This window comes from Haliotis asinina, chromosome 8, assembly GCF_037392515.1.
Source record: "Haliotis asinina isolate JCU_RB_2024 chromosome 8, JCU_Hal_asi_v2, whole genome shotgun sequence".
Lineage (NCBI taxonomy): Eukaryota > Metazoa > Mollusca > Gastropoda > Lepetellida > Haliotidae > Haliotis > Haliotis asinina.
In genome coordinates this window covers 859,535-873,894 of record NC_090287.1, presented here as the reverse complement: position 1 = coordinate 873,894, position 14,360 = coordinate 859,535, and the positions used below count along the sequence as shown (strand labels likewise).

Genomic DNA, 14,360 nt, shown 5'->3' with positions numbered 1-14,360 from the left:
CGTTTGCAAAATGGAATATGTGGATTTCGTTTCATGGAAAATCTTTATGCAATGTAAATTGAATGTGAATGTATTTAGATATAATGTTTGTATATGCAGATGTATTTACAACAATCTGATGCATATATGCAGTGCCCGGATATTTGTTGTATATTGTCTAGTATTTTGTCACAATGATTTTGCTTCCTAAATGTGTTGATATTGTCTTCACGAAGTGCTCTGTCGCTGTATATTTCATCTGTGTAAGCTTTACAAATCTGTCTATATATGTTTTACAAATCAATATCTCATTTCCATATTTTGTTTTAAATTTTATGAAATGGTAAATATTTTCTTACCAGCATTAAAAATAAAATTTGGAAAATACAGAGAGTTGCTGTTGTCGTTTCTTTTGTATGAGGCCGTCCACAATAGATAAGTGCTCAAGTGAGACTCAACTGGTTGAACGTTGACGTTGGTGGCACCATGCACTGCCCTCCCAGTTTATGCTGCAACATCTGCAACAGTTGTGTCACCCCGCGTCGTTCACCTAAACTGATATAGACAGTACTGGGTGGGGGTTTGTCTTCGTTTTCGTTGTGTGTCTTGAAATGCCTCTCATCAGCATCCTCATCCAGACACGGTGGCATGAGGCGCGGAAATCCCCTGTGCAAAGATGCATCATTGGATTCAAACTATCTCCAGTGGTAGCGGATTCGAACTCAAAACTCCAAGGTTTGACACCACCGGCGTTCTTCCCACAGTAAGTGGACGCGGCGCCAGATAAAGTTAAAGGTCACATGCAACGTAAAACACAACTTTGCAGATTCTGATACCTTTCGGTATGCACCTACCGAAACAAATCATCAAACAAAAAACAACGCGATGAAAAAAGCCCGTGAAATCGAAGTTCAAACGTTTCACTAAATTTCCCCCAAGCCTTGGGGGGAAAAGTGGTTTCAACAAATATTCTACTCGTTACATAAAAAATGTTGATTGTGATAAGCAGCCTCTGTCACAGAGAAAGCTCAATGTCTGGGTGATTGACACCTACATGTCTGCCTGCCTGTCTGCTTAAGGCAGTATGCAATACACAGCTTCAATCATTGAACTTAACAGCTATCAGGCTATACGCCATAAACTAAAATATATTGATTTATGACTCGTGCACCTGAGTCCTGTTTCTGCCACATAATGTAATTAAGCAGGTGTGATATATACTTGTACACATGACATGTTCGCATGTCTGTGGGTTGCAAAGAAACTACATCCATCTTTCTCGGATGACTGGATCTGACACAAACTGGCCTGGTGCAAACTCTTTCAAGTCGGGCTTTGTACTTGGACGTATGACAGTTTCCAGCCACGCAGTAGTTTACCATCTCTACTGACATGCTTTTTTATTGGATCGAACGCAAATTCACATAACATGTATTTACAAAACCAAACATCTCTATATACATTCTTTACGGACAATAACTTCTTCTAGTGTATATGATTTTGTTTGACAACGGTATATGAATCCACGCTGAAACGACTTATCAAGTACACTGGCCCAAAAAAGAAACGCATGGGTGAAAATCCAATGTTATGAGAGATGATTTATTAACTTAAATTGCACAAAAAGTAATGGAACTTGAGCAATGATAATTCACACGGGTATTAACAAATGTGTGTCAAGACATATACAATCATTCACAGTGGTATTAAGCGTCTCTATTTTCCATGGCATAGTGAGAAAGTCAGTATCTGGTGTGACCACCACGGGCATCAATCACTGCTCTGCATCGCCTGGGCATTGACTGTATAAGACGTCGTATCCGCCTTTGTGGGATTCTTCTCCACTCATCTCGCAACGCATTCACCAACTGTAGACGTGTCTACGTGGCTGCGGCTGTCGACGTCGTAACCGTTTACCCAATTGGTCCCATAAATGTTCAATTGGGTTCAAATCCGGCGATTTTGAGGGCCATGGAAGAACTGTAATGTTGTTGTTGGCAAGGAAATCCGTGGTAATGCGTGCTGTGTGCGGTCTTGCATTGTCGTGCTGGAAAATTTCCCTTCTAGCGTCAATTGTAGGAACAACATGACGGTTCAGAATTTCATCCCGGTAGCGTACAGCATTGAGATTCCCTTGCACATGCACCAACTGTGTCCTGCCGTTCATAGATATGCCTCCCCACATCATTACACCTCCATCACCGTGTCTGTTGACCTCACGAACGCACTGTCGAGCATATCTCTCATTTCGACGTCTGTAAACACGCATCCTTCCATCATGTCTGTACAGCAGAAAACGTGACTCATCGCTGAACCAGATCCTCCTCCAATTCAAGAGGTTCCATGCCCGAACGTTCCTGCACCACTGAAGACGTGCACGACGGTGATGGGGATGCAGAACAAGTCCTGCATGAGGTCGCATAGGTCGAATTCCATGCTCTCTTAGGCGATTCCTGATGGTTTGTGGAGAGACTCTACGCAGCCCAGGAACGTGATCAGCGGTATACGTAGCAGTGACGGCCCGATTACGCAGATGAAGCACCCGGATGTAGCGGTCTTGTGCTGGAGTTGTCACCCTTGGTCTCCCACTCCTTGGACGGTCTCTGGTCGAGTTGTGTTGCGTGTATCGTTGCCAGAGACGGGAAATCGTGCTCTGCCTCACATTCAGACGTCTGGCAACTGATGACTGACTTTCCCCAGCTTCCAGACGTCCAATGGCTCTATTTCTGTTTTCTTCATTTAACCTTGGCATTTTTCGCGTCGCATAGAAAGAAATTCGAAAAATGAATCGCAACAGGACCTGTCCCCTTTTATAGCCATCATAATCAAGATTGAGATCCTGCATTTGCACGTGCATAATGCTTTCAGATTTTCCCACGTGCAGATTATACAAAGCGTTTTCAAGGTGCTGTGGTGTGGCGAATAATCACCAGAGGTTGTGTTTGTTTGTCTGTTTTGGTTGTATTGACTATAAAAACACTTAATATTTACATTAATTGTCATTCCATTCCATATTTTCCGAAAAAATCTACTTTAAAAATGAGATTTCAGCTATGCGTTTCTTTTTTGGGTCAGTGTACAATAAAAGAAGTTGTTATCCATAAAGAATCTTACTTTCTTGTGACTCACCATACTTCTAAAATGCCCATCAAACAGATCATCTTTCTGTACACACAATGAGCCCTCAGCGTATCAGAAAATGAACCAACCAATCGGAAGCCATCGTTACACTTGAGAGCACTGACTGGGCTCGGTCTCCCGAGGTCTTCGTTTCGGGAGAAGTAAGCCCAAGTACAAAATATTGCACTTTTGAATCGCGATTGTACGCTTATAATTTGATAATTGTGTTTTAATTATGTTCGAATTTTGGGTTGCATGTGACCTTTAATTCCATCCACACCGCCATAGTCCACTCACCCACTCACTCACTCACTAATATTTCTTCAGTGTGGGCAGATTCCTTCAGACTGGCTACCTGGTTCCAATATCATAACCTGGCGCCATTTTCTTTACCCTGCTTTCAATATTGTTACCTGGTTTAAATGTCGCGACCAAGTTTCAGTATCGTACGTGTTTACAGTGTTATTACCTCGATTAAAAGTTGCGACCTAACTTCAACATTGTTACCTGATTTCAGTATCGCTACCTGGTTTAAATGTCATTATCTTGTTTTATTGTAAGAAAATAGCTTCCGAATTTTGTTTTGCTACCCGTTTCAATATCGTTACTTGGTTTAAATGTCGCGAGCTAGTTTCAGTATTGTTGCCTAGTTTCAACATCGTTGCCTGGTTCCAATATTGTTGCCTGGTTCCAATGTTGTTGCCTGGTTTCAATATTGGTTACCTGGTTTCAATATCGTTATCTATTTGAGATAATATATTTATGTCAAGCTGTTGTACTTTATACAAATATGTTCAATGCGCAGGGATATTTTGTAACCCTAAATCTCTCTTTCATTTGCGCCAAATGCCATATACCGAATGAAATCTGCCTGCCTGCCTGCCTGCCTGCCTGCCTGCCTGCCTGCCTGCCTGCCTGCCTGCCTGCCTGTCTGTCTGTCTGTCTGTCTGCCTGTCTGTCTGTCTGTCGTTATCTAGTGTAAATGTTGCGACCTAGTGTCAATATCGTTGCCTGATATCAATTTCACGACAACGCTTCCATATTTTAACCTGCTTTCCTAGGCAGTACCGTTGCCTAGTTTCAATATCGTTCGTTACCTGGTTTCAGTATCGTTAACTGGTTTAAATACTGTTACCTGGTTTCAATATCGTTACTTGGGTCTAATATCTTTACCTGGCTTCCGAACTTCAATATCGTTACCCTGTTTCAGTACCATTGCCTGGTTTTAATATCGTTACCTGGATTCAATATCGTTACCTGGATTCAATATTGTTACCTGGTTTCAGTATTGTTACGTAGCTTTAATATTTTTACCTGGTGGAAATGTCGCGTTTCAATGTCATCGGCTGGTTTTAATATCGTTGCCAGATTTAAATGCCTCGACCTAGTTTCAGTATTGTTGCCTGGTTTCAAAATCGTTACGGTGTTATTACACCTACCGTTGTTGGGATGGTATGCAGTGTTATTGCACCTGCCGTTGTTGGGATGGTGTGCAGTGTTATTAGCCCCCACAGTTGCTAGGATGGTGTGCAGTGTTATTCAGGCTTCGACTGAAATCGGTCGTTTGAGACGGTGTTTGGACAATTGTACTTCCTGTTCTGCTTCATTGCGAGTTAGCAGCGTGAAGTTGTTTCGCATTTTCATATCTAACGGAATATACATGTTTTACGAAAACAGTCAATCTTTTTTGCATCAATACATCAGAAACGTGATATGTTTATTAAGCAATACATACAAACCTCATCAACAACACCGCTAGCGTCAAGCCTACAAACTGTGTATTTATATACTTCTGGCTCTGTGGATTTTCAGAAGCTGATCGCTATTGTGCTTTGTGGAAATACTATGAGACTGACAGTCAAATATTGCTATATACCCAGGTGTGTATTGTCTGTTACAGCTGTCATACACATCCACAATATTAGCTGGACACATGTGTCAGCCCTACGTCCTATCAGGTGTGATCGTGTGGCAGTTCGTGTGTAGTGACAAGATGGTCACGTCGCTTGTGACGTCAGATCAGTTGTATGTGACATAGCCATACTGTAACTGATAGCAGATAATCATGGATTATTTCATACAAAGTCCAGGAATGTTTTGTTGCGAAAGGTAAACAATCAGCGGAATTCCCAATAGAAAAAAAACAACACAAAATGTTGTTTAATTATGCATGCATCATAGAGCGGCGCCGTCATCTTGTCTTGTGTTCCCAAAATCGATTTTCTAATGTCGCCTGCATCTGAAACAGACCCACCTTTCTACTGTATGACATGACGTCACTGCCGTGAGCCCAGCACAAAGGGCGATAAATGTCACTATTCTCCTTCAAAGCATATTTTAGCTACCCCAGATATGCGCCATGTACAGCGGTAATTGTTGGTGTTGCATAATCTGCTCAATATAGGGAGCTCAAAATAATACGGAAAGGGCTATTGATAGTGATTGAAGCAAATAACCCGTCGTCTGGTATAATCTATCACGCTCATCGCGCGTGTCCGTCTTTTTAATCTCAAACTATATTATGCCTTATGAGGTTGTGCCACGTCACATATGTACGTGACGTTGGTTCCACGCACACACACTTCGTCACTCCAACACAGGCTCTACTATCATCACAGTCGTTAATGCTCATCGCTTTTATATACGGTGTTAGTCAATATCTAATACATGATATAACCAATTTCTACATTATTTATACAGCTAGTATGTCAACATGGTTTGATTGTACACAGCCCCACGGGTCAGTTCAGTTTGAACATGCATACAAACAGCAATAGTCATAGAATAAAATAGTGACAATAATCATAGTACGTTATGCTACAAAAACAGTGATTTTATTACTAAACTAAACTAAACTAAACTAAACTAAACTAAACTAAACTGAAAAGACTGACTGTGGAGGCAACTTTTCTATATGCATACATGATGACTGACGTGCGACATGCGTATTTCAATCATTTTTTTCAGATTCCAAGTTTGTATGGTTCGGGTGACCTTGTGTCGACATTCATGCTGCAACACCACCTTGTCTATTTCACTAACCCACTCTTGCGTCAGACCAGGGTAGCTATATTTAACGATGAGTAATGGTTTTAGCTATATCACCAGACAGAATACACCTGATCTTGTACTTAATGTATCTGGAACTTTCTAAACTAATCTCGTAGGAAAGATAATTCAAGGTCGATGTGGAATTTGGCAATTGTTCAATTTTGATATATTGCACCACGCCCTGTCGTCCACACTGCGACGCGTTGTCCTTGGCTCCAGGCAAACATGGGGCGTGTTTGTTTAAACATTAATTGTTATAAAATATCAAAGAAATAAAATGCTACTTTCAAGATGCCTGTTTTGACTTCTCACTTCCGACGAGGATGAAACGATGCTGTGCAAACAATGAAAGTAAAACCGACATCAGCGCGAATTTAAAGCAGATCTGTCACCTTCATCAAAATACCTTTAACAAAAGTTAGTACAAAGTGCTTTTGATTGATCAGTTAAGAAAGCTTTGACTTGGTGTTAGGTTAGCATGTTTATGTTTGTTCTACACTGTATTCGATATTTGTTTTATATTGTGTTTCATGTTTGTTTTATATTCATTTTTTGTATTTCATGTCTGCTGTATACTGCATTTCATGTTTATTTTACATTGTATTTCCTGTTTGTTGTGTAGTGTATTTCATGTCTGCTGGATACTGCATTTCGTGTTTGTTGTACATTGTATTTCCTGTTTGTTGTGTAGTGTATTTCATGTCTGCTGTATACTGCATTTCATGTTTATTTTACATTGTATTTCCTGTTTGTTGTGTAGTGTATTTCATGTCTGTTGTATACTGCATTTCATGTTTGTTGTACATTGTATTTCCTGTTTGTTGCGTAGTGTATTTCGTGTCTGTTGTATACTGCATTTCATGTTTGTTGTACATTGTATTTCCTGTTTGTTGTGTAGTGTATTTCATGTCTGTTGTATACTGCATTTCATGTTTGTTGTACATTGTATTTCCTGTTTGTTGCGTAGTGTATTTCGTGTCTGTTGTATACTGCATTTCATGTTTGTTGTACATTGTATTTCCTGTTTGTTGTGTAGTGTATTTCATGTCTGTTGTATACTGTATTTCTTCTTTGTTGTACACTGTATTTAATGGGTTATGTACTTTGCGTGTCATGTTTTTTGTATTGTATTTTATACTTGTTGCGCATTGTATTTCATGTTTATATACTGTATTTCATGTTTGTTGTACATTGTATTTGATAAATGTATTAGTGGTGTATTGTATATCATGTTTGTTGCATATTGTATTTCATGTGTTTTGTATCCTCTGCTTCAAGTCTGTTGTACATTGCTCTACAAGCTGTCAACGATGTTTGTATTTCACCACAACGGGACACAGCAGATGTGTTGATACCAAGATAACACCGTCATACAAGGATACCGTAAAGGTGTCAGTTCTGGACAGTTGTGGACATACATATATATGATAGAACTACACCTGCACAAAAATCATTTCAATTTATGAAACATTCACTTAATAAAGTCAAATCAGGCGACAGGTGGCCTTAGGGTGTTTGGTTGTAAACAGAACACGTTAAACACTTGAGGTGAGGCAGGTAGTGTCTAGACTAATGTGCAGATATTAATACAGTATACAATAAGCTGGGTTCCATTCCGTTCTTTCATTGTGTTGTGCAGATGGTACAGTGCAGCAGAGTGGATCCGGGTGATCTTTGCACCGTCGAAGACGGTCAGCTCATCGTCAACCCGGGGTCCTAACTTCCCCTCTACTCACAGCCCATATAACATTTTCCTTGAAGCGCTGTTTGCAGAAATGCTATGTGTAGAACGCAACGCGCTGCTACCCAGTGTTGTAGAAGGGTTCTGGGTACACACTCATCTGTTATCAAAACTTTTAACTCTAAAACACAATACACGTACAAGACTTTATAGTGTTGTGCATTAGCGTCATGTCAATACTGCGTCTATGATCAGCAAGAAGAGATGTAATATTATCCTGATTCCCAAACGAGTAAGGTACAAGCCGTGGAAATATTTATACATTCATGTGCGTTTAACCGCAGCACGCGATCGGAACGTGGCTGTATGCACAGTTTACCGTTTTTCAGCGATAACTTGACATGTACACCACACACACTCCATAAGTACAATGAGAAGCTTCTGTTGCTCTGTTTCCCCGGCTACAGTCGATCAAATAGCAAACACTTCTTATTTAAATTGGAAAGGTGGTCAAATTTAGTGCAAAAAAAATAGCAGATCACATTTCATTATTAATTATTAATCTCGAATGTGACTTAACTCTGTCAGTCAGTTAGCTGTTCGCTCCCCAGGTCACTCTGATCACCTTGTTCTATGACACCTGTGCTCTAGAAAACCTGCGCTGCGTCCCTTCTTATGCATAACTAATCTATAAATGTATATATGTGTTTGTATGTACGTGAGTGTGTTTGTGTGTGTGTGTGTGTGTGTGTGTGTGTGTGTCTGCATGTATGCATATCTCTACCTCTTCAGTTAACTTTACAAGTATATGTTCGTATGTTTCTACATGTTGTGCATAAATAATGTGTTCACTAGTTTTGTTAGTCTCTCATAGCCTAATGGGTAGTGTCCGTACTTTTAAAATTCAACACAATTTTAGTATTATATGGTTATGCACAGAAAGTGAGACTATACACATTTTCTCTCGCATAACAAATGTCTACAGAGTAGGACATAAGACCACGAACACGAAGTGGGCCGAAATATTGTTTCATGTGTATATATAATATCACATACTTTGAATACTTTGACCGATATAGACATGTCCTAGGTTGAATAATGTGACCGATATAGACATGTCCTAGGTTGAATAATGTGACCGATATAGACATGTCCTAGGTTGAATAATGTGACCGATATAGACATGTCCTAGGTTGAATAATGTGACCGATATAGACATGTCCTAGGTTGAATAATGTGACCGATATAGACATGTCCTAGGTTGAATAATGTGACCGATATAGACATGTCCTAGGTTGAATAATGTGACCGATATAGACATGTCCTAGGTTGAATAATGTGACCGATATAGACATGTCCTAGGTTGAATAATGTGGCCGATATAGACATGTCCTAGGTTGAATAATGTGACCGATATAGACATGTCCCAGAATGAGCAATACAGCGAATGGTGTATCCATCACGAAGCAGGGATTATACAGTGACCACAGAAATTAGGAAAGCTCGTGATTGCAAATGGCCTTGGGTTATTTCCTTGTTGGGTATTATAAAATAATAAAATTACTGGCTATCTATTCGACGCCCCTTCACATTCTCTTGTGACAAATACATGCACATGGCATAAGCCCATTATAAACACGCTATCACTTTGCAGCGAGACTATAACTGTGCCCCCGGAAATTTAAGAAGGAATTTCAGTAAGTATCGTTATGACAACGTTCTGCAACAGACACGCGTACTCCAGCCTGATGTACTCCCGAGCTGCTATAATCCAGCCTGACATACACCCGTCTGACGTGTATCAACCTGTCTTACTCCAACCTGACGTACACCCGTCTGACGTGTATCAACCTGCCTTACTCCAACCTGACGTACACCCGTCTGACGTGTATCAACCTGCCTTACTCCAACCTGACGTACACCCGTCTGACGTGTATCAACCTGCCTTACTCCAACCTGACGTACACCCGTCTGACGTGTATCAACCTGCCTTACTCCAACCTGACGTACACCCGTCTGACGTGTATCAACCTGCCTTACTCCAACCTTATGTACACCCGTCTGACGTGTATCAACCTGCCTTACTCCAACCTGACGTACACCCGTCTGACGTACATACAGACTTACTCCAACCTGACATATTCCCACATGACGTACACTGAGCTACCGTACTCCACCCAGCTGACGTACACTCATCTGGAGTACACCCATCCGACATACACCCAGCTATCTTACTCCAACCTGACGTAACCCATCCGACGTACACCCAGTTATCTTACTCCAACCTGACGTAACCCATCCGACGTACACCCAGTTATCTTACTCCAACCTGACGTAACCCATATGAGGTACACCCAGTTATCTTACTCCAACCTGACGTAACCCATATGAGGTACACCCAGTTATCTTACTCCAACCTGACGTAACCCATATGAGGTACACCCAGCTATCTTACTTCAACCTGACGTAACCCATATGAGGTACACCCAGCTATCTTACTCCAACCTGAGGTAACCCATATGAGGTACACCCAGCTATCTTACTTCAACCTGACGTAACCCATATGAGGTACACCCAGCTATCGTACTCCAACTTGAGGTAACCCATATGAGGTACACCCAGTTATCTTACTTCAACCTGACGTACTCCCACCTGACGTACACCCACATGACGTACATACATACACCAACCTGATGTATTCCCACATGACGTACACCCATTACCTTACTCCAACGTGACGTACATCCATCTGACCTATACCCACCTGCCTTACTCCAACTTGACGTACACCCATCTGACGTACACACAGACTTATTCCACAGAGTCGGAACTGTCGCTGAGTCACGTGTTCGACGCCGTATATCGATCTTGCCTGGCGCAAAATCAGTGCAGACAGATTTATTGATTTATAACTATGAAATATATGAAAAAACTTTTGATTTCATGTCCTACCAGTGTTACCTGTGCAGGTGTGGATGTTTTTTTACTGCAATCACTCGCGCCATATCACAATGTCAAAATGTTTATTTCGAATCTTAAGGTCTGACACCCGGGTAAGGATTTGGCCCTGTCCACTTTCAATACCTACAACAAGTAACGATAACTGTGGACCAGAATACTTTTCTTACTGTTTCCCGAGGGATTGTGTTTCATAAAAGATACTAAGTATGTATGTGCTAGTTAAATATGTGTAGGTTACATATATGCTCTTTAATCTGTCGGTGTCATCGTTGATATTCACTACCTAGTGAACTTTGACCCGTCTCTCTGTATCTGCGACCAATACAGCAGGCAGACCCTTTGTGTCGTAATTTAAACATTCATCAAAGTGGAGTTACACCCAACCATCCCTACTTGAACTGCTGCGCTATGTCCGATATGTTTACATCTAACACCTTGTTGCACCATCACCATCAGTGATAATAACTGTACCACTTGATTGCGTGACGAGTACTGTAGACGCCATTTTCTTCAGTATGCATCTACAGTCGGCCAGTAACGATTAAGTCAAACAGAATCGATGCTATTCTGCAGTCATAGTGCATGCTGAATCCCGGCCTGTATTTGTCGTAGATAGGCCCTGTACCTGTATAATTTATAATGTTAGCAGGTAAACGTCGACAAGGAAGTTGGATAGCTGCCAACGAAACATGTGATTGTCCCTCACTGTGGCATGCTTATTTCCCCAATATGTCTGTCAATCAATGTCTAGACACTTGTTGGTGTATAGTGGCGATCGAGTAAGTGAGTTGATGCATGGGTGATTGAGTGAGTACGTGAGGTAAAATTAACGTCAGCTCGGAGATGTTTCAGCTATACAGCATGTAAGTCAGTGATCGAGTGATGGTGGGAGAGCACGACTGATGGAACCCACCGTGTATCACATAATATGCCAAAGTTTAATATCAACATGATATGCTGGGATGGGTTAGTCGATTTTAATGCTTTAATCACTGAGATACGGGGGCCGACTGGGGACTCCGTGCATATGGACCAATGTCCTCACTTGGCCATGTTAATGTCAATGAGTTTGGCGAAGACTGCGACGGTAGGGTGTGGATAATGTCGACTAGTGTACTTGTTAATAGAGAGGGATACTTTTCTGGTTCTAGTAGGTTCTTGTATGGTCTGTATACACTATACTTAAATGTGGGATTTTAAAATTAAAAGTTAACTAGGGAAGGTCGGATGGGAACTGAATTGAAAAGAAATCAGCGATTATGTCAATTGTGTAACAATGGAACCGAAGATGAGTATGATTTTATCCTTGTATGTAAACACTATGGCAATGTAAGACAGCCTTATCTACCATGTACGTATCACCACAATGTAAATACTCATGAACTGAGACGGCTACAATGAATTCAAAGTGTAGTCATGTATTAAATAATGTATGTAGATATGTTTGCCAAAGCTTAACCTTAAGAGAACAATATGTTTGAAATCTGTCACATATATAAAATATTCATGTACATTGTGTGTAATTAATGCTCGATATAATCATACTTTGTGTATATGGGTCAATGTCATTCATACAAATAAACTACTTCACTTGACTAGTGTACATGTACTCCTTTGACACTTTCTCCTGAAACAATCCCAACCATGTCACGACATCATCATCAACCGACCGTAAAACACCCTATACACTCCAAGACACCATCACTTTCCTCAGACGACCCATTGCATCTCCTCCAGAAATGCCACCCTATGTCCCCATCCCCCGAGGACACGCCCAGTCCCTCCTCACAGAGTGAATGCTGCTACTGCCTTACGTCAGTATAGAAACACGCACAGAGACTGTTTGTCAGGCAGTGAGTGACATGGACTGCATATAGACATTGACAAGATACATAACCATACAGCATATATACCACGCGTTCAGTGTGGAAGACTTTGTGAACTCAGCCGAAACACGCACAGTATAAACACACACACACATACAGGATAAGCATACTTATCCACACCACAGTGGATCTTACAACCAGAAGACAGTGATTGCCTGTAGCCACACATGACTGGATCTTCATCTTGGGCACTACCTGCAGGACAAGAGGTTCACAGGGGATCATTGCACATCAGAAAACATAATGCACGGTAGAAAAAAATGCAGCGTTGTGTGGGCAGATATGTTCAAAACTACAAATAGAATTTTCATGAGCATGAGCCGTTAATGATATAATACAATTAGTAGTGTAAACGTTGAAGTTTATGGGTGTAAAATAACGTGTGTAGTTTTATCATGCTAGATCTTACAATATAATATTAGAGTAAAGATAGTCTTTCAGTTAAAACTGATCGCATGTAAACACAGAAACACTTCGCCCTATTCGTGTCGCTCCAAAACTTTCATGTCCAATAGCCATAGGTTCAATCTGCTGTCTGTTTCAGTCATAAGGAATGATGATAGATATTACATAACAGTGTTTCCAGTGGCAATCTTTCATGCAAACTGTATCCTAAAATACTGAATATGTTTTACATTTTGATTGTGATTGCATATATTCGATTGCCATATTATCTGCCTATCTATAGTCTTTCATTTAGTAGATAGAAATAGTCTTACCCTGGAAAGGGAATGTGACGGTATATATGAAGCTATATATGACACTGAAGACATACGGAAGACCCACATAATCATGAATATTTTAATATACTGAATCCAATGTCTCCATCGGGGCGCTGTGATGAAGTAGTACACACAGTATATACAGATTATAATTGTCTACATGTCCTTTGCTTTACTTTATCACCCTAACGCACATATTTACATATACACTATATGCATTCGTCTGGAATTCTGAGACAAAGTAATGTTGTCAGAAATTTTACATTTATTTGTTTCAACATGAATTCGTAAATTTACGAATCTCCATCCCCACACAAGGATCACATAGGCTAAACACAGCACCGTGGACAAGCAATCTTGCAAGTTTTTCATTTGAATAATTTTTGAAGATCAAAACTTCCGCAACATAAAACGGTGGACAATGAAGGAAATTATATTGACCATCTATTAGAGTAAATATTAGTGTACATAACATGTACAGCGAAATCTGAGCCTACCAGGTCGTCTGTGGAAACAATTAGCTGGTTATTTGCTATGTAACTGGGACGTATACGTATTGATTTACTGAGCTCAAGTTAATGTGGCTGTGTTGCAGACGCGCCTGTGGTGCACTCGTACCTCGCTGCATCCTCCCTCCACCTCCAAAGCGCCACCGTCTACATAAAATAACCCCGCCCCCTCTCCACACACACACCTGTGGAAAACCTCACACCGAGAATCTTTAGAAGCAGTATTTGTGTTGATCAGATGTTTGCGCGGTGCTACTTATTCCAGGAAATATACCAGCGTGTATCGGGTTAATGTCTCATGCAATATAGCCAGCGAGGAGTCAGTATAGGTGATTCCCCTACTCAAAAGTAACAGAAAAGACTTCCTGGACTAACACAGTGAACTTATCTATTCCGAAAAAAATGACCGCAACGTGTAAGCAGCCTGGAGATTGATTCACGCTGCATTTGA

General features: G+C 40.8%; 1 protein-coding gene across 1 annotated transcript; it reads left to right on the top strand.

The window, feature by feature from the left end:
• Window positions 1–590: 590 nt before the first annotated feature.
• Window positions 591–10,081, top strand: LOC137294278 (uncharacterized protein slr1819-like). The gene is made up of 2 exons (XM_067825283.1): window positions 591–742; window positions 9,607–10,081. Exons 1-2 carry the CDS (start codon window positions 591–593, stop codon window positions 10,079–10,081), a joined length of 627 nt encoding a protein of 208 aa, XP_067681384.1.
• The last annotated feature ends 4,279 nt before the right edge of the window (window positions 10,082–14,360 follow it).